This window comes from Sinohyriopsis cumingii, chromosome 16, assembly GCF_028554795.1.
Source record: "Sinohyriopsis cumingii isolate HCF-2022 chromosome 16, ASM2855479v2, whole genome shotgun sequence".
Lineage (NCBI taxonomy): Eukaryota > Metazoa > Mollusca > Bivalvia > Unionida > Unionidae > Sinohyriopsis > Sinohyriopsis cumingii.
Window position 1 is genome coordinate 23,739,631 of NC_142976.1, and position 22,831 is coordinate 23,762,461.

A 22,831-nucleotide genomic window follows, 5' to 3' on the forward strand; every position below is an offset into this window, starting at 1 on the left:
AAAACATTCAAACACATTCTGGATTATATCACTGTGATGCATCAAGACTACTGGCACATCAGCACAACAGATTTAACTTCATTTGGATTACCACTAGAACTCATTTGAAGTATTCAATCCTTTTGAGACTATTTAGGATTTCATTCACCATACTGTAATTTCATTTTAATTTTTCACTTTCTATTTTAGGGAAATAAATTATTTGTTCAAATTTACAAAACTGGCTGGTTTTCACTCTTTTCTGTTACCTATACTAATTTGCGAAGTCAGGCAAGTAAATGTTTACAAGTTCCTAGTCTGGGACAAGTGCTTTTTTCCTATTTTATAAGTTGGGAATCTTTGTATTTTTATACTGCATTCACTTTATCTACCATTATCTGACTATTCATTCCCTCTGGGTATACTGAACACTTGATACCATCCTTTCCATGTAAACATTAACATGCTGTATTACACCTATCGATGGTCATTGACAACTGGTTCATGTGTATACATTCTATAACCGCCTGACTGCATTTGTGGCTAAGTGACCAAATCAAAATACACCAAACAAAACAAAACTAAAGCTGGTATGATTCATTGGCAGTGTCTGAGTGACTCTGTTGTATTGTATTTACTCAAACCAGATTCTTACAAACAGCTCACTCTGATTTCATTTAATGAGTAAGTGCCATACAAAAAAAAATCTGATAGCCCTGGGCCCCTCTAATTTTATATCAGGCCCATTCTGTATTCTAAGTGAGGTGCTGGTCAGGCTTGTTGAATTTGTTTTTAATTTGCCCAAGGGATCAGGGGTTATACTGATGAAATATGTAAATGTTGACATACATGCTTTAACATAGTGCAACAAATGTCCTACATGAAACTGACATCTGATTTAAATCAAGATTGAATCGTGGCATGTCATGCAAACCCAGTTGGGTTTCAAGAAAACAATTTTTCAGTAATCTCCAAATCAAAACCAAACACAAAAAACCCCACCACTTTCAGTGTATGCCAGTAAATATATAGCATGTATAAACGGTAAACATAGCATGTATAAACGATAAACAGTCATGACTGGAACCTATGTAAAACTATCCCTTGGGCAGTTTATATAGTGGCAATGAAAGGCAAAGAGGTCAGGTAAAAACCACCATTTCACATATTACTTACATGGCTTATAATAGCAAGTGAGTTGTGTTTAAGGGATACAACGGGTGAGCCCATTGTGCTAATCTGCATAGGTCAGATCAAGATGTGGAACAACCCATTATATTGAAATGAAAAATGCCATATTTATTATAATTTTGACAAGTCTGTGAACAGTGAGAACATTTCTTTGAAGTCTGATTTTATTGTATATATAGAATGCAAAGCATGATCATTTCATTTGCTGAAATAGTGTTCAAGTGTCATTCACATTTGATGATGATTTATGAAGCAATTAGCTATCAGCAACGCCTAACAAAAATAAATCTCAGAACTCTTGGTTGACAGAGTTTTACTTTGTGAAGCATGCCAGCATAGAGATGAACACTTAGCAATGACACCTGCATTACCTTCAAACCCAGTTGAACCCTACTGAACACATTCGAAATGTTGCTATGTTTACTTAACTCACTAGCCCAGGGCTTTTGTCTAAAAAAATATCTTTCAGCACTGATGTAAGTTTAAATTAATGAAAGGAACCAAACCATCTTTAGTGTTGGTTTCCTTTATGAACTGATTAAATGACAGAAAATGATTCTTGAAGTTATCATTGATTATACAGAGGATAAACTTCCACATGCAATATCCATTAAAAACAAACAATTATGTTCATTAATAAGCTCTCTCTGTTCATATTTAATAAAATGTATGTTGTGATCACTTCAGAAATAGTTGTCATGTGACTTGATATATACTCGGTGGATAAAATGAGTTTGCTAAACTATTTTCACAAGCATGGTAGTAACAAGATTCTGGAAAGGAAAATTATGTAAAAGTGGATTGATAAAACTTAATACTGATACTGACTATAAGGTAACTATTTTTCAAAGAGACACAAGCCTATGAGATAACTAAAATATAGAGAAATTTTCAGTTGCCTTTGGTTGATTGTTATCCCTGGCTTGAATTTACTGACTTAGAAGGAAAGATTGCAGTTATTGCACACAATATCCCAAACAAACATAGGTTGAAAATTCAACCAGTATACTTGTCAGTGACTACACACACTTTCCATATGAGAGGGCAGCTGTGGTAAAATATAGCACTAAAAACTTGCAAGTTTTTCTCAATCATCGTGAAGTTATTTTCGAAAAAGAAGTTACATCCTGCATTTCATCAGCATTATTTAGAGTTCATAGCAAAGATCAAGGCCTAAAAGCCATCTTATGATCCACCTGTTGAAACACTCTGAGTGAGCACTCTGCCTTCCCTAAGTCTGTTAGGCAAACTGTTATGAACTATGTTTGTTAAAAGCCCATCCACTGCTGACTGAACAAGCATTTTATTTCAAGGTGTTTAATCACGACATCCTTCAGGAATTTGTGAAACCAAGAGACTTTACAAATTCTAAAGAAAATTTCAGCAACTGGACCAGAGTTTGAGAACTTCAAGCCAGACACAGCTATCCACTCTTGCCTTAGTACTGGTCCTACACATACATTCTTTTCAAATCCAGTAGCTAAAACATATATACCTGAAGTAGCCAAACTTGTTGTATCAACCAATATCTTGAAATTATGTTGCACATTATTTCATTTTATTATTTCTATGGATTTAAACGCATACATTTAATTAAATTTCAGCAAGTGATTACAATTTTGGGGCAAGTGAAAAGAAAGGTGGGACAAGTGAATTCTGGAATCCACTTGTCCTTAACAAGTGGGTGAAATCAAAATTGGAGCAGCAATGTGTGTGCATGTGTAAACAATTATTGTCTTATTCAAATAATATAAAGTTAATAATATAAAGTTTGTTTCTGATGCATTTTCCATTGAGCATACAGTACAAATGAGCATATTGTTAGTATACGTTCATACACTGAAAACCAAATGATTAATGAAATATCAGCAGATCAGTCATGCTTTCTCAAAGTACCTTTAAGCTGTGTCCATTGAATGTGCCAAGGTTACATGTCTTTATACACAAGGCAAGATGTGTAACTGATCTGTACAGGCAGATACCACAGCAATATTGACATTGTTAAAAGGTCACGATATGATACTACCAGAAGTGACTTATTGTTCAAACAACCATTGTTATTCAAGCATTATTAAATGCACACTATTAACACAATTTGAAACAAGATTATGACATAAACAAAATTCAAACATTTGTGTACAAAAAAAGAACAAAACACTGGTGAAACAAGATTTGATTGATAATTCAGCAGACATTCTCTGAAACTGATTTGTGACAACTTCAAATACTGTATATAGAATAAAAGAACCATCTCTTTTTAAATTAAAAGAATTCCTGAAAGTATTATTTTTCAGTAAAACATTTCCAGTAACAGCCAAAGTTAATCAGTAATATTGATTCTGTTGGTAATCATCATTAGGAGGATTGCCAGAGGTAGATTATTAATTATTTCTATTCTTCCATTGCTCTTCTTAAATAAAGTTTTGCTGGTAGAAACCACATTCAATTCTGATTAAATTATACAAGTGTGAAAAAGTTGTATGTGTCTCCTTCACATTCATATAATTTACAAGTGACTGAACATACCAATGTCAAACAAAATTTAACACAGAATCTGCGAGGTGTCACATTTCAATCTATGTTTGACACCTTTGGTGACTCACAGAATGGGAGTGGGAATTATTAAAGTATAAGTCATACAGGTCATGTCGGTGTTCAGGATTGATTATTTCAATAATGGTGTAATTTTTTAGAATTTGCCGATGTTATGTGTTTAGGCTCTTACAAAAACGTAACAAGAAAAAAGGTGAAGACAACAAGCTTTAAAAAATTTAACAAATAATTTATTTCCCTATAAAACAAGTTAAAAATGCGAAAAAGAACTTGCAATTATATGAATCAAATCCAAAAGTAATCCAAGAATTAAAAAATAAAAATCCTAGAAACAAAAAGTCATAATGAAACCGAGTTCGAATCCCGATAAAATCCAAAATGGAAGGTAATGACGTATATTGTGGTCAGCATCATACTGATATGTCAACAGTTCTTTGTTGAATCACAGAAAATAATATTCCAATTTTAATTCTGTATAAATTTTGATAAATGTCCTTGTCCAATAATTAATTTAGAGCACTAGTATTTCCAGGGAAAAGAATCACTTTTCTTTAAAATAAAATAATTATCCCAAAAACTGGTCACAACATAAAATACCTTGATATCTCCAATGTTAATGGAAGTATGATTATTATTTATCAAACATCAACAATAAATCTAGCTACAGCACAAAACAGATGCCTGGATGTGGGTCAATCCTATGGAAAAACAAAACTGATGCATGTTATTTAAAACATAGTCCAAGTATGGCCTTGATTCTACTTTATGACTCTTACTCTGAGAAAAAATTTTAAAAAATAAAAAATGTTGTTTACAACAAACTATCACTGGTTCTGAATCAAGGTCAGCATTAGATACAATGTTCCTATAAAGTTGTTTATGTCAAAAATAAAAAAAAATTAGTCAGAACTGAACTCTATTCCACTAAAAAAAGTCACATTACAATAGCATGTAAAAGAATACAAAAATTTAAAACTTACGAACAAACAATTATATTAAACCAAATATAAATTAAATCAAATATACATAACATTTACACATACCTATAAACAGACATTATTCACTTAATTTGGATCATCATGCATCCAAACTAAATTGATCAGTATTTACATGCCTCGAGAAAAACACAACTGGAAAAAATCAATGTTAAAGTACAGTACTGAGACATTTTTGGATGAGGTCAACTTAAAAAGGTGTAATCTTCTACAAACCAGACTGAATGTTGTATGCTATCAAAATAAAAGCTCTGCATGTTGGAAAAAAACCCACCATACTACACTCTTATTTGTTAGTACAGACCCAACATCATCTTTTCTTGACCCAACTTATTACATGTTCAACATTGGAAAACTCTATAGCAATCAATAATTCTGATCTGGGTGTTGTTTGATTATATTTAAGGTGCTGAACATTCAACATTCAGAGCCGAATATGCTTTAATTAAACTATAATAGTACTGACTCTAAGAATAACAATTTTTTAATAATTTCGCATACATGACTGTGCTGACATAAGAGGGTTAGTAGCATATTTCTTTCAAAATTTTCAAGGTTTCTCAAGGTTCAAAATTGTGTTTTTCAAGGTGCATAATTACATTTAATTTAATTTTAAGGATACATGAATGAAACTGTATGTAAACACAAGTTAATACTTACTATTACTCCGTATGAGGTACATTTTTTGCAAACTTATTTTTAAGAAAACAAAAATAAAACATGAAGTCAATAGTATGATCATTAATATCTTTCCCATTAATATTAAACATCCTACATCAGGGCATTAAAATAATGAACAGTCACTGAACTATGTTCATTTAAGTCAGTCTACACTACATTATTTACAAAGTCCAAAATATTTTAGAGTAAATTTTTCAGTTCTTGTAGCTTGTTATCAAGCTGTTTCTCAAGAGCTCCAAGTTTAGCAATTTTGTCCTTTTCACTTTTCCTCAAATTATTTTGATGTCATGATCAAGGAAATTTTCCTATGGATCTTTGCTTTCAATCCATAGTCATTAGCAACAGCTGTCATTGTCTCAATATCTTTTTCAGTACCTTCCTTCTTCACTCATCCCCATAAACAAAACAAAGAATTTTTTTTTAATATTGTTTATTTAAAAACAGTATGGATATTTTAAACTATTTCATATTAGATATATTAACATTTCTCTCAGCTTTATTTAGCTGTATTCTATATTATAGATTTATCATGTTCATTGCAATTATCGTCTATCCTATTTCTGCTCAATCCCAAATTAAGACTATATACAGTTTCTAGTTTTAAACTTGAATCTCTGTGTTCACAGATATACCTCTTTTGTCAAAAATTATTTCACACTGAAGGCTTCTTGTTTTGCCTGTATTAAGTGCCATTACAAGAGCTTGGTTTTTTCTTCTTCAGTTGCATGTGACTGTGGAACACTCTCTCCCATTGCACACAAATCAATATCCTTTTGGCATAATTTGCATTTTGCAAAGCTCTCTAAGATCTGATAATCCAAACTTTATATTTTTCTTCATCTAGCAACCAAAGTTGGATTTGGCGGCCAGCCATGTAAAAGCGAATGATTCAAATTTAAGCCACTGCTACATCCGGGCTTCATACAATAGGAAGTTCACAATTTATGACTGCACACAAACCAGTTGTGGACATATTTCCATTCCAGCACAAACTTAGGAATTTTTTTGGTGTTTTTTCTCCTTTTCTTTTTATTTAATTCTGTAAAATGAAAACTATTCATTTATTTTGGTTTCATGAAAATCAAGACTTTTCAATGTACCCAGACAATATTTTGAATTTTCAAGGTGTTTTCAAGGCCTTGAGTGAACAATTCATTTTTCAAGGTCCCCATACAGACCCTGACATATGCTTCAATAGTCCAACAAACAGGTCTCCGCTTCCTTTTTTTTCTGACAGCAGAGACCAACATTGTGAGACCATATTCCATACTGAAGTTTTACGCTGTTTAAATCTCACCATCAGTTCTTGACTATTGGACACTTGATAGTAATAAATAAATTTATTTTGACTTACTTTGGTATGCGGATGGAACTAAAAACCCACTTCTTTTGACCCATGTCATTAAATCCTTCAGAGCACTCACTTTTTAGCAAAAAACCTGTCTGAACAGAACACCTATGTACACATCTATTATTGACCTTATTTTTAAATTGCTGAAGCATGCGTGGAAAGCAGCATCACCCCAAGGCAAGAACGTCTGGAAACCTTCTAGTAAGAAGCATATCACTAGGAACTGACTAATGCTTGGAACAGAACTGCGATTAGATCAGGCCACCATGGAAGAATTTTGAGAGACAGAGAAAGACCTGTCGGGAATTTGAGATAAAGAGAATGATAAATAATTTTTTTTAGAAAATCTAAACTGTAATGAGGTGTAAAAATATGCTAAATAATAATATTATTAATAATACATAAATACACAATGAATGAAGAGACTAAGTTTTGTGCACTTATTTTTATCCCTTTTAAAAAAAATTGTTTGCGTCTTGTTTATGGGGCCAAATTACTAAAGAATTTAGAAACAGACTATACACCAGGGAATTTCTTGAGAATCCCATTCTAGCGGAAAGTTGATACATTGGGTAGAAGATGATTTTGTACATGTGGAACAACTTCTTGCAAAACTGGAAACTTGGATTAAGATGCAGAATTTTTTTAAGGTATGCATTTCCATCTTTTATATAATGTACTTATTTGCATGATTCTAAAAGATACATAGTAAATAGGATTTTCTGGGTTACAGGTTCAAGAAGGTCATGGAGTGGGTCTTTATGTCGACATTTAGAAATCACATTTTTACATGCATTTCAAGTGGAAATGTGGGATATTTGTGTGCATTTTATGAATATCACTTTTCTTAATTTAAGTACGATAGTTCTTTCTCGATACAAAATGGATTTTTGACCCAAAATAACACGTGATATAAAGTTTACAGAAATGACGTATCGTTGCGCAGAATTATCTGACGCGCAAAATTGGCCTACATGGTGGTACTTGTACATTCAGCCAGTAATGAAAGTCAGATTTCTCAACAAGTACCTTGAACTTTTCAGTGCAATGTGTAATCACGGCGCAATAAATTCATATGATACGTATTGGTTATAAAACAGTATGCTAATATGTTTATGTTGTATGTCATTGATTCGGACCTGGCTCGAAATACCGCTCTGTCCCCCCCCCCCCCCCCCAAAATCGTCCCCAAAGGGGGTTAGGTGCAAAAACCACTCCTATACCTGGAAGTGGTCATTCCTGTCCAACTGTAGTGCTTCAGAGATGTCCTTCATCAGAGTGGACAAAGTAGTGCTTGCTAATACTGAAGAACTCATGTTGCCAATGTCTGCATACAACCTTTATCCATCCATACGTAGAAGACGGAAGCAAATTTCACCCTATTGATGTACATGTAAATCCTTGTTTGTGAGTTCCGAATGAATAAAGGACACCAAGCTGAATGCCGAAGCATGTATTCCCGGAAACTACGTTGTTTATGTCACGGTCGGGCATATCATAATTCCTTTTAAATAGAGAGTATTTAACCTTAAATTTTAAACCGTATAATTTCCCCTAAAGATATAGCATTTATTTAATTTAATAAGTGATAAAGACTGATGAAATGAAGTCATAAAGTTATATGCTAGACTTCTCATTTAAAAGGTCTTTATTATCCAATGTTTGAGCAATCTATTGATATGACGGAGAATATAAAAAAATTAAATATATTAACAATTAACCCATACAGTATTTGAAAATGTGTGCCAATGAATTTTTTTAGTTTACTGTTTGCCATATTTTGTCTTATTTCCTTCAGTTTTTTGCAACTTTAATTTATTTTCCTACATATTGTCATTCAAGCTGTAGCAACTGAAAGTCGTACGTATCGATCAGAAATAACAGGATCGAGCCAAACGGGTTCCGATCCTGTGATCCGTGCTAAATAACTATTCAAATAATCTAAACTGATTCAAGTGATGTGTATATTTACACTTGATTAATAAGAGAGTGGGGGACAAGACGAAAGAGGGTATGGGCATACACAGAAATGTAATATTAAAATTGTCCAAACGTTGTGTTACGAATCTATGGTCATAAACTAAGTAACAGAAAGAAGCAAAACCAACAAGTTTTGTAGAACTTAAATAATTTTATTATCAGCTTGATTCTTATAAGAATCCACGCGACCCCACCAGCCAATTAGAAATTAACCCATATTTGCAAACAGGTTTTATTATTAGTTTTATTATTACTTATTGTTAACACCTATGTCAACAACTATTTATAGTTCATATGCAATGATAAAATAAAACTGTATTCACGTGTACAAAATTTATCTAATATCTTGATTAGACGTGATCATTACAAATTACAGTCATGAACAATATTACACTGATATGATAGATACAATTATGTACCAAGAGTTAGAAAAATACAGATATACGCAATAATTGAACATCATGGAACGGTATGGGCACATGCGGGATTGAATATTTAATTTACCTTTGTACCCATATTTTTTATTTGTTTCTTTTGAGTATGAAAATATGGAATGGGGAACAAGGGGAAATATACTTTCAACAACGTCCATAGGATTAATAGGATGAGACAGACTGATGTCAAGGAGAATTGTCCGTGGATATTACTATGTTACATGCTTAGGCTCTAATAAACAGTAACAAAATAAAGAGTGAAAACAACAAGATCTGAAAAATTTAACAAATAATTTATTTCCCTGGAAAAACACTGTAAAAATGAAAAATAAGAACTTACGGTTTTAAATATCAAATCCAAAAATAATCCAAGAATAATCCACAAATTAAATTTTAGAAGTCCTAGTAATGAAACGTTCTAATGAGTTCGAGTTACAATCCAAATAATTTGAATAAAAATTAAAATATAACTATAAACATCACAAACAGACACTTTCCAGTGTAAAGTAAAAGCCCAACTGATAAAAAATCGTATAAAAAAAACCCCCAAAGGTTATACAGTAACTTGAGACGCAAAACTGATTTCCCGATAAGGGTCACGTGATCACATTCTAGAATGATTTAGAAGGTATCTACAAGTTTAATGGCAGGTAGTCGAGTACAGCCTCGATTTCATTATTATCATTCACACATTAAAAATGAATTTAAAAAAAAAGAAGTTATTTACTTGATTCTCAATCAAGGCCAGGAACTAGGTCAAAATAGAAACAGTGTTTCTATTATTTGGCGTCCACGAAAAGAGTCAGATCAAACTGAATTTTCTGGAAAATATCAAATTCCTAGTAAACAAAATTGCATTACTTTGACATGTAATTAAAATAAAAAGATTGTAAAACTTACAAACAATTAAATTAAATCAAATATAAATTAAATAAAAATAATACATAACATTTAGCCACATGAATTAAAAAAATGCTTATATGATAAAGCTTTCTTTTAAAATATATTAATTATACATAGGGTGAAAAGAAATCTTGTAAATTACATAAAGTGTACATGAAATAATACATCGTTATACACGTGAAAGTGCATCTGCTATTAAATTATCTTTCCCCTTGATGTGCCTGATGTCAATATCATATTCCTGTAACAACAAACTCTATCTCAGTAGTCTTTGATTTTTATTTTCCATCTTGCCGATGAAAGTAAGGTGGGGTCGTGATCACTAAACATAATAACCGAAGAAGGAGCTGAACTAATATAAACTTCAAAACGTTGTGATGCCATTATCAAAGCCAAACATTCCTTCTCAATTGTTGAATAATTTCCTTGGTGTTTATTTAATTTCTTAGACAAATAGCACACTAGATGATCAATAACATTTTCATCTTCTTCAATCAAAACTGCTCCAATCCCAACATCACTTGCATCAACAGTCAATTTAAACGATTGGCTGAAATTTTGAGCCGTAAGAACTGGCGCGCTTTTAAGTATAGCTTTTAACTTGTCAAAGGTCTTCTGATATTTTTCAGTCCAAAGGAATTGTCTTTCTCCTTCAATAAATTTGTCAGGGGTTCAGCAATTATAGAAAAATTGGAACAAAATTTCAGATGGCATCCAGCCATACCTAAAACCCGCATCAGTTGCTTTTAATTAACAGGCAGAGGGAATTCAGAGATAGCCTTGACCTTAGCATCGATAGGTTTAACTTGTCCATATCACACGATATGTCCTAGAAAGGTTACACTAGCACGGCAGAACTCACTTTTGGATAAATTAATTGTCAAACTTGCATCTGTGTGCCTGTCGAAGAATTTACGAATTGTTGCTAAATGTTCCTTCCAGGTTGCGTTGTAAATGATGTAAGCATCACAATTGTCTAGACCAGAGGTAATCATATTCATGAGACGTTGATAAGTACTTGACGACCTTGTCATCTCAAACGGCATTACTTTATAATGATAGGTCAATCTGGAGTCACGAATACCGAAATTTCGTTTGCTCTTTCCGTTAGTGGAATTTGCCAAAATCATTTCAGAAGGTCACATTTGTTGACATACTTTTCATTTCCGACCTTATCAAAACAGTCACCGATTCTTGGTAAAGGAAATGAATCTGTTTTTGTCACACTATCTTCCTATAATCAATGTACATACGGAAAGTTTTTCTCGTTTCGGAACAAGTATGCATGGTGAACTCCAGTCGCTTTTACTGGGCTCTATAAAATCATTCTCCAGCAAATATTGAATTTCTTTTTTTCAAGTACTCCTGGTTTAAGAGGGTTCATCATGTACGGATATTGTTTCACAGGTTTGGAATTTAAAATTTCAACGTCATGGACAATTTTGTTTGTTCTTGTAGGAACATCTGGAAATAAGTGCTCATATTTAGATAATAACTATTTAAGTTCATTTCTTTCTTGCACTTGCAAATGTGAAAGTTTCTTGTCCAGATCTTTCATAACTTCTGAATTCTGAAGATTTGTCACTCCAGTATCAGTAGAATCTGATGATATTCCTTCACTTTAATCTTCAATGAGTGGGACAGGTACAACTAAATTAATTGCATGTTTAACCTGGCTGTTTATTTTAATATACTCCTTTAGCATGTTTATGTGGCAGCGATGTTTTTGTTTTAGCCTCCCAGGAGTGTTAATGATGTAATTTAAATCATTTATTTTCCTGTCAACTCTGTAGGGACCATACTACTTGACCTGAAGAGGATTTTGTGGTATGGGCAAGAGAGCCAGGACTCTATCACCAGGCTGAAAACTCCTTTCCTTCGAGTTCTTATCATATATTGACTTCATTTTTGATTGAGTAGAGTGCAGATTTGCTCTTGCGGCCGCACAAGGCTTTAACAACTTATGCTTAAAATTGGAAACATGAATAAGAAGATTGATTTTAGTATCTTCATTAGAAGTAAGTTTCTCTTTTAACAACTTCAATGGTCCACGCACAGTGTGTCCAAAAATAAGTTCAAGGGGACTGAGACCTGAAGATTCTTGAACTGATTCCTAAACAGCAAATAATAGTAAATGAATGCCTTCATCCCAATCTTTTCCCGTATCAAAACAATATAATTGAATCATATTTTTTAAAGTCTGATGGTATCTTTCTAATGACCCTTGGCCCTCAGGATGATAGGCAGAAGATTCGAATTGTTGGATGACTAATTCGTAGTACATAACTTGCAGGAGAATGCCAGAAATGAAATTTGAGGCTTGATCAGACTGGATAGATTTGGAAAGGCCAAATTGAGTAAAACAATTTTTATCAAAACTTTTACTATTGTTTTAGATTCAATATTCCTCAAAGGAACTGCCTCTGGAAACCTTGTTGACGCACACATAATGGTCAACAGGTATTGATTACCTGACTTGATCTTAGGTAAGGGACCAGCACAATCCACTATAATTCTACAAATGTTCGTCAAAGGCAGGAATAGGTTGTAGATGAGCCTTAGGTATTTGTCTAATTGGGTTTTCCTACCATTTGACAAGTATGACAAGATCTACAGTATTTACGAACACCACTTTTGATTTTTGGCCAATAGAAGTGAGTCAATATCTTGTAATAAGTCTTCTCTATTACTAAATGACCAAAAAAGGACTTTCATGGGCCAGAATTAATATTTCCTGTCTGTAAGGTTTTGGAACTACAGTTTGATAGTTCACTGACCACTCATCGCCAGCAGGTAACTCGGAATCTCCATTTTCTCATAAGAATTCCATTTTTAATGAAATAACGGACAGGAACTTTAGTAGCTTCAGTTTCACAAATGGCCTTTTGAAACAAATATGAGATCTCAGTATATTTTTCATGTTCGACGATAAGTGATTGTCGTTTGTCACGCTGATTAGAATAAAGATAATGAGTAGTTAAAAGAGGATCAATGTGATCAATACCTTCTGATTGATCCAAACAAGTAGTGAAAGTGACCTCATCAAAAGCCTGACCAATACATGTGTCAGCTAAAGGAATACTCACCTTATCAACATCATTCTCAAGAGCTTTCTTCGCCATAGCTATGGTAACTGCACAAGCTAAACAGGGAATTCTCTTTCATTGGATTGACTTTCTGATCCAAGCAAGGATTGTCAGTTACAAGTGGATTAACCACAACCTAGTCTCCAGCTAGGTCGCTGCATGGTAATAAATGAATACCTACAACGGGTATATTAGACACTGTTCCGACTGTCACTTGTCCTGAGACTAAGTCTGATGACAAATTTACACAATGGAAAGAAACATTAACAACACAACACTCTACATCCTGAATAAGAACACTCTCATTAGAAAAAGACAGAAAGATGCAAAGTACATGACACTAAAAGACGACGAGAAGCTCTTGCTTCACTAACAATTTTAATAGGGATAGGATTGGCCGAATCACCCACGAGCGATATAGAACCCTTCGATATGAGTAGTAATAGGGGACGATATAGCGTCAATGAAAATACATTACAAACCCCCCCCCCTCAACCCCCCCCCCCCCCGACGATATAGCGTCAACATTTATAGCGTCAATGGGAAGTATCATTATAGACCCCCTTGGGACTGTATGTCATCAAGATGTATAGCGACAATGTGAAAATACAGACTGCAAGAACATTAAACACTATCCCTAGGACACCTTGGTTACCAAAAACAAGTTGTACAGTGACTTGTTTATATTCCACTTTCATCGTTTTCATGTGTATTTTATCGTTGTACTTAACCAACTGCGTTTTATGTATTTTTGTATTTCGTGTTGTTCCATTTTAACTTGCAATAAAAGTGTCATGAAAAGCATAAAAACTCTTGTCTTGTCTGTCTTCGTGTCAAAGGTGACATTCCTTTCACTTTGGTTACCTCTGCTGTATCTGCTCCCTCTTCCACTTTCAAAGTCATCGACGAACACTTAGATGGTGCCAGTTGGGAGGCCTTGCATCTTCGCCATCCCTTTAAAATGTTAATTGCTGGACCTAGTGGTTCAGGCAAAACCGAATTTGTCAAAAGTTTGATCGAACATAAACATCATTTGATCGATCGTCCACTTCAACCGGTCGTGTGGTGTTACAAAGAGTGGCAATCGGCGTACAGCCTCTTGCGAAAGTCAAGGCGATTACATCGTGTTTGTGGAAGGCATTCCTGGCGAAGATGACGGAATCGTTTGTGACCCCAGTCAAACCCATCTGGTCATTTCCGATGACATGTTGACAGAAGACGACGAAAAAATTAAACTGTGGTTGACGCGCAAAGGGCACTATCGTAATGCCAGTGTCATTCACATTACCCAAAATTTGTTTCAACAAAGTAAAGCCCATCGCACCATCAATCTCAATGCTCATTACGTGGTCTTGGTTAAAAGCCCTAGAGATAAATCGTAAGTGCAAGTCTTAGCCAAACAGTTAGGAAAGCCTTGGCTGACTCATGCATACGACGATGCTACTCAAACCCCACACGCCTATTTACTTGTGGATTTAAAACCCACCACACCCGATTATTTGTGATTTCGTACCCATCGGTTTCACTGCTGGTGCCAAGACCGAGGGCCTGTCCTGTACATGTCTTCGTCGACTTAACCAAAAAATCTATAAAAACCTCGGACACTTTGGATCTGTCTCACACAGTGTCAATATGACGTACCTTCAGTCTCATCTTCCCGTCAAATCGATTCGAGCCTTGTACATCAACAGTCGCGAACAAAATCCGCAAATACGTGCTCGTGTCTTAGAAGCCAATCGCAAAGGCGTCTAACGATGGTTTACGGTGATAGCACGTCGGTTACTGCAAGGTATCATTCACATTCCTCATCAAACCAAACGCTTATTTGGAGAGAAACAAAGTAACCTTGACGCAACTGGCCGATCCCCACATCGACACTCAAACCAAAAAGCTAATGATTTTGTAACCTGGAGATAGCGGTTCTCTAGGAGGTGTCATCATTCTCTCCCTCTTAAAATGGGATCCTTATGCCCCCAAAGTTCTCCCCAAGAAACTAACGTCTCCTTTAAAAACTTTAAAAACCAAACGAACCCCAAAGAAGAAAAGGAGCAACGGTATCAAGACCATGTCACAACCCCAGACAAAGAAAAGTCCACAGAAAAAAGAAAAGTCCCAACAACAAAAAAAATTCCTCAGAAAACAGCTTCTACCCGCAAGATAGACACTTCGACCAGGACGCAACCTTACATTCGCAAACCACGACCTGCAGCAACGGTAGCCACGTCTCCAGTAGCCTCAGGTTCTTCCATTTCTCCGATGTTTATGATGCCTGCCAAATCCAGTTTGACACCCGTTCTTCCTCAGCTGATGAAGCAATGGAAAACATCGTTTCCAAAAACCTCTCATCCAGCGGTGACACCCTACACCTCTTTAGCTGAAGTGTCAGCTGCTCACAACGTACCTGCCCCCTAAATCAAAGTCCAAGAGAGATCGGGCATGTTATAGAGTTTCCTGGATTTGTCCAAGCAAGAACTGTCCCGACTTGGTTCGTTGCGAACCCCTCCACGATGCGTGATGCCTGTCATCAAGTTGATACGACGTAAATACAATCAGTTGCGACGCCTTCCAGTATAAAAAAGACCCGAGGCAAAGAATGGGAATTAGTTTGTTTGTGCTGCTGAAGACCCAAAGATGTCACCACCCAGAAATCATCCCTCTTCTAACCACAAAGGAAATGAAAGGAAAGGATTGCCTCCTCGTGTAGTCAAACATGGGGACATGTTGTCCGTCCTGTCCAAAGCTTCTCCACCCATGCAAATAAAACTAATTCAAACAGTTTGCAAAGACGTCATCGAATACCGTGCGCAAATGTTGTTTGAACGTCTTGAAAGGCTCGATACCTTTGCCTAAACACCAGAAGAAAAAAAATGCTTAGCTTAATATCTTCACGTTCTTCGCCAAATGGTTCAGAAGAAAATAACCATCTGTCAAAAGAAATAGATGTTGGTATAACTCGGAGGAATTTTGCCATTGTTGTTGAGACCCTTGCTGAAAGGAATATTAGGAACGATGCTGAGAGGACTTATGGGAGCAAGATAAAAAGGGATCAAGAAAATAAAAGGGACCTCTGGAGTCTAAAAATCTCAGACGTGTCCATTGAAATTCTATGGAATGACAAAAACTGGCTTACAGATACAAACGATGGATGGAATACCAACATTGGCAAGAACAACGGACCCCACATTTGCCTCCCAACCTTCATTTCACCGAAATGTCCCAGTTACAACACTATTTGCAGTCGTTGATGGATTGCAATGATTTGTCCGAAACAGAAAAATCGCAAAAGTACGGTCAACTCTTGCATCGACAGCAACTCTTTCACCTGAAAGCTTTAGACGAGACAGCTCTACCCACTCTGACAGATTTTAAGACCTTGATGAAAAGTCCATCACCACCAACACCACCACTACCCACAGCGGTCAAGACAGACGCAACCCCACGAATGATTGAGGAAGAAGAGGTACAAGTCTTTCAAACACCGTCAGCAGCTCCCATTTCTAGTAAGATTTCAGCGTCCTTGTTGACCCCTTCCCCATTCACCACCGAGAAGAACTGAAAGCTTGGGTTAAAAAGATGATGTCCACTCATCCTTCGACGGAAGTGAAAAAGAAAGACCGAAACACAGAAGTGAAAAAAAATCAAAGCCATTCCATTACCACCTTCACTGCCACCATTACCTTTGACTTCTACTCCCGTGTCACGTCGGGCACTGGGCCCCGAGTGGCCGAGTGGTCTAAAGCGCTCACCGTTACGGATCACTGCCATCTCACCTCTATCTGCGTGAGTTCGAGTCTCAGGCTTGGCTAACGTGGTTACGTGAGAAAGCCTGCCAGTAGAGAGGTTTTTAAAAAAATTTATATAGAGATCATAAATGTCAAAAGAAATATTGCTATAAACAAAAATCCTTTATTTTACATAACATCTTACAACATTTGTACATTCATCATAGCAGAGGTTCTTCCACAGTAGTATAAACATTTCTTTGAACTATGTTGTATGCAAAACAAAACAATATGAGTATATAAACATTCCTGTCTAAATATTAGGACGAACTCTGCATATTAGTTTCATTGAAGGGAATGTAGTGAAATATTTAATTAATTTCTCTTAATATATCGCCACTGCATACAAGACTGGATATCCCAGCTTCTATTAAATATGAAAAACCAATTTGATTTATTTTATCACAAAACAGTTGGTGTGTATGACTCCTGATTGTGCGCATTGTTGAAGTACTTTATAATTTTCAATTAAGTTTCTTTTCTAAGTTTCATGCTATGCTTCAACAGCGTCTTATGATACTTTTTATGCTTATTTGTGTTTCTCACCATCATATATATATATATATATATATATATATATATATATATATATATATATATATATATATATATATATATATATATACACACACACACATCTGGCTATGTAATCGACAAAATTCAAGATGAATTTATCTTTCATTTCATTTTTCATTTTTCCTTAAAAAAACAATTATCATGAATAAATCTATATTTTCTCTCTCTCTCTCTCTCTCTCTCTCTCTCTCTCTCTCTATATATATATATATATATATATATATATATATATATATATATATATATATATATATATATATATATATATATATATATATATATATATATTCCACATTCCACATTAAAACCTACAGACAAGGGAGTCGGCATGTGTGAATAAAACTTTTCCTGTCTTTATATCTTTCCTTTAAGTAATTGTGAGTAGTAAAAAATGTGCATTACTAACATCACAGAATCATACATTGCTAAAATCCTAGATCATACCTTGCTAAAATTCAAGATCAGACATTACTCAAATCCAAAATCATCATACCGCAACAACTAGGGTTACAAAGACTGACTTTCACTCTGTTGTACTCTACACCAACTAACTCCGTATTAAGATAGTATTCCTTTTCCTGCCGTGGAATCTGACAAAGTAAATTAGATTTTCCCTAGCCAGTTGCTCAAGTAACAATACAAGTTGAGGGACTATCAAAATGGATAATGATTACATACTTGTTTTTAAGTAAAGAAAAAAAAATATAATGTTAGATATTGATATACACTTTGGAAGAAACGTTTACAATGAGGGTAGGCGCTAGCCAATAAAGTACAAGGAAAGAAATCATTTTGATAAAAAATAGAAGAACGGAATATATTTGCAATAACAATCAAGGAGAAATTTTCAGCCTCATTCGGAGATAAAAGAAACAGTAAAAGGCATATATGTTTGAAGAGTTACTAACTATTTTCTTATCATTGCATAACATGGGAGGAGAGTCTTTTAAAAATAATTCAATGTATTTATTATATCATTGCTGACTTTTCAGATAACAATCACAAACTTCTGCTGTGACTTTGTGAATTAAAAATAAATGCACGTTCCTTCCCGAGGAAAATTGTATGTATTTGCAATGAAATTTTGATAAAGTTTTTGGTAGCATGGCCGATAACATTTTTAAATAGGTCACGGCGAAGGCAACATTCAAGGTGCTAAGTGTTCATTCTGTAATTTCAAAAGGTCCAGCAGATTCACTATACACACTACAACATATAGTTTCTAAAATAAGAGGAACAACAACAACAACAACAACATTAATAGACACTTAACACGCCTTTTATATATACGAAACAGATCGGTAAACTGGTGACATACGATTATATTGACTTTGAAATCATAAGAATATATACGAATAAAGACACTTTTATTCTTCTTCTGAGAATAGATGAAATCAACATTTCAAAGAACAAGTGAAATGAAAAATATTTGTATGGTATGGAGTCATGATGGTGTATTCCTTTTGCAGCCAGGTATTAGGTCTAAAATTGATATGATAGTGCAATGTCATAGTGCACTTGCAAGTCTCACGTTGCAAGTGTTTATCAGGGATAGGTACTGGCTATATCGAGAATAGCATAACCCTCCTTGAAATGCAATAAAGCGTAATCCACTAATGAAATCTTCTTTGGTAATATCGTTTCCAACATCATTATTCTAAATATGTGAAGACTCCAATAGTAGAGGAACCGCTGGCGCTCATAAAATCTCATTTTAGTGGGTTTACTCCTACAGTCATGCCATCTGCATATTGACAAAAAGACTAAAGTTCACAGTTGAAGAAATTGAAAGGGTTTTGTTTATAATCGCCTGAAACTGCCTTAGATTTTACAAAGCTAATTACAGCTCGGTTGTGGACTTTAAATAAGTTTTCCAAAAGAAATGAGTCGCTACCTGAAGCTATACTCTAAGTTATGCATTCTGTACGACTGAATGAACATTTAGAGTTAGTACTATGCAGAACTGCTGAATGCCAGTAATAAAAAAAAGGCCGGATTTACTCTTTCTTGGCCAAGAAGTTGGTTGTTATGGATTTAACACCATGTTCAGCACATAATAGGCTCTACATGACAGCTAGTATATTTAGTGGATAAAGAACCTGGGAAAAGCCTGGATAAGAACTACCGACCCACAGAAAGCTACTGGGGAACTTTCTTTCACACACACTTTTGCTGAGTAAGAAACTCGAACCAACGCGAACAGAGATGATTTGACGGTGAAATGTAACAGCGAATGCCTTAAATCACTCGGCCGCCCGGCACCCCCTTCTTAGCCAATAGGTAAATATCACTTATTTCGATTTGATAGTAGCAATCTCTGCAGAACCAAGACAAAATCTGGAGAGTTTCTGTAAAAGTTTGGCTTCACATCGACTTGATTCACTATATATCTGGGTATGGATCACGATGTATGGGGCATTGCAAATCAATACTTGGCGAATTAATAATATACCCGACACGAGTCGTGAAACCGACCATATTTCTAGTACTGAAATCAAATTCGTCAAGAATAACATTATAGTTGGTAACCAACTGAAAAGTCTGTTGATAACATCTTGACCATAATTTAGAAGAGTTTAAATCATACTTTGATAAAGATTGCTACTGCATGAGTTTGTTGCTTCATTCTGAGCGTTATTTCTGTCGCACAGATCAAAGATAGTAAAAATAAATTTGCAGGCCTAAACTTTTGATGAGCTTTAAATTAGAACCATCAGAATGTTTTACGTTGTTTGACATGTAATTGTTAACCATTTTAGTCCACAGAGCACAACCCGCAAAATCTATCCTGAGCTGGGGTGGGGTGAGGTGGTGGTACTAAAAAAAAGAAGTAGCATACCCTCTCTAAATGATTCTTCCTTAAATACTGACATTTCTTTTATATATTAAATATATCAGTTTTGTTTGGGGTTTCTTTCTTCTTTTCTACTTCACTTTTTGCTGTTGCTTTTTGTTGTTTGGAGGGGGGGGGGACTGTTTCTTTAATTCATCTGTACTGTACATCTGTACTGTACTTTTTCTACTGCTAAATTTCACCTTTTCGAATTTGTCTTTTGTGCTCCACGAGGGAGAAACCTAAGCGGAACACCACTTATTGAAGAAATCCGCAACAAATCTCCCCCAAACAAGGCTTTTAATACATTGCTTTTAATACCGAATTAAACAAAACTGAAAACACGATTGCGTGAAGCACAGTCACGTGATGGAGGTACGATGTTTTATTCCTTGATAGTCATTGATACTGTCACTTTCATGAGGTATAGTCATATATAACTGGTTTAGCTAAGAACTAGAATTAATTGAAATAATAAAAATTCAGTAAAGCACATACTATGTTGCTAGAGTCATGACTGCATCCGTGGTATAAAAAGGGTAGTAGTATACTGAGAACATTAAATAAACGGTTCGTGGAGGGGTAAAAAAAACGATGCCAAATGTTACCTCAAAGTGTCGTAAGAAGAGTCTGTACGATGATCCCGTTCCAACTTTGGTTTACAATAGGAAAAATAAAAGTGTCACTACAATTTTAATCTCTAATAACAGCAATGTAAGAGAAAATGCTAAAATCAATTAAAAAAACTACGAATGACCGTGAAATCCAATGTAATGTAAATAATTGTGTTTTAGCGTAAATATTTAGTCTTTCACGTGCAATTTGCTCAATGTATTTTATAAGTTGAATCTATGATCATTAAAATTAATTTGATGACTTTCAACAAAACATTGATTAAACCCATTATACGTGTATTTTCTGACAGGATAGTGTTTTCTTGAATTGTTTGGACCCGTTGCTATGTAAAAATATCTAGTTGTAGAACTTAAATAATCTGATGTTTATCATCTATTATAACCTAATTATTATGATTTTGTCTTCTCGTTTGTTCACATTCGCCATATCTCGTTTATTCACTTTCGCCATTTGTTGTTTGACAAAAAGATAAATAACAAAGCATAAATTAAATCACGCGTCTTTGATGTTCTATGCGTCTCTGTAGAGAATTCGGTTTGCTGTTTTCTTTCAATATCATCCAGACAGACTTACCTTCTCGTGATATCGTTATAATATGACAGCTGTCTGTAGGAACTACTTATTCTCACTCTTGACAAATGGCAATTGCCTCCGATCTAGTCTACAACAAAATGAACCACACAATTTTAATTTTATTTCCTTCTCAGTCCATTTGTCCAAGCTAGTAAAAATAGAAGTAGCCTTTTGGCAAGATGGAGAAAAGAATGTAACGCCTGTCTTAAATGTCTTTCCTTTTATTTATACCATTTTGCCGAAACTGATTCTGATTTTGCCAAAAGACAGAACGATTTGATGAGCAGAAAAGAACAGAAGATAAATATTTATTTAACACAACGAGGATTGTAAGATTCAGTATGGCGCTGAGGACTACAGAATACAAGAAAAGTATCTTCAAATTAATGCTCGTATCTTTGGATTAGAGCTGTGTTGAAAATGGCTATCTTGCTGAAGATGACAAATGACATCCATCATCCATAATTGTGCGCTTGACCAGGTTAACAAGTATATTGATGTTTTAAAGTTTTGAGTTGGAATTCAGTTTTAAAAACACCTCAAGCTACAGAAAGACTTAATTATAGAAAGATGATTTAATATTACTGAAGATATCTTACATTTTATCATGAATTGATTTTCAAATTATTTCAAGCGATTCGCATGAGTTATGTTTTTTTTTTTATAAGGGGAAGAAATAAATGACAGCGTATGTTTTGTGTGAATTATTGCTTCGACGCATTTAATAAACGTGTAATTTGATATCATCTCAACGAAAGGGTACAGTCTAGCTTGATAATTAGGATACATGTTGAAGTCGGATTACAGTATGGCCTTTAACTTGTTTTTAGTACTGACTGAGCTATCTAGAAGTCAGTAAAGGAAACATGTTTGGAATACATTATCTTCATCAGACTGCTCTAGATTCATGGGCAACGACTTTGTATTTGAGGATTTAATGTTAGCCGTGGTTTTATTGTCAAAACTTGAGTTTTGCAGGAGACGTTTCAGCGGACAGTAAACTCCAATTAATATGCCTACAGCTTCAAACATAACTGAAATGTTATGGCCAATGTTAAGTACTTTGAAAACATTGTAGAATAATTGCTGAAAATGCAATTCTTTGTGGCTTGACGTCACATTAGTCACGACATCAGAACAACATAGAAAGCAGCAAAATAATATTTTAAATATTCCTGGATCACAATTTCACGTTCTGATAATCAGAAAGCCCGTTGCATTGACAGGTGTGTTTGAACATAAATTTGTATTCATTTTAAACTTTACGTAAAGTATGTT

General features: G+C 34.7%; 1 protein-coding gene and 1 pseudogene across 1 annotated transcript in view; both read right to left on the reverse strand.

The window, feature by feature from the left end:
- The window catches only part of LOC149780076 (VPS9 domain-containing protein 1-like), a 68,362-nt gene extending 60,206 nt beyond the window's left edge, over positions 1 to 8,156 (reverse strand). The window contains exon 1 of the mRNA XM_089936835.1: positions 7,974 to 8,156. Within this exon, the coding sequence (XP_089792961.1) occupies positions 7,974 to 8,066 (93 nt within the window). The 5' untranslated portion in view covers positions 8,067 to 8,156. The remainder of the gene's footprint in view (positions 1 to 7,973) is intronic.
- Positions 8,157 to 17,816: 9,660 nt separating this feature from the next.
- On the reverse strand, positions 17,817 to 19,906 carry LOC149780077 (uncharacterized; annotated as a pseudogene).
- Between the last annotated feature and the right edge of the window lie 2,925 nt (positions 19,907 to 22,831).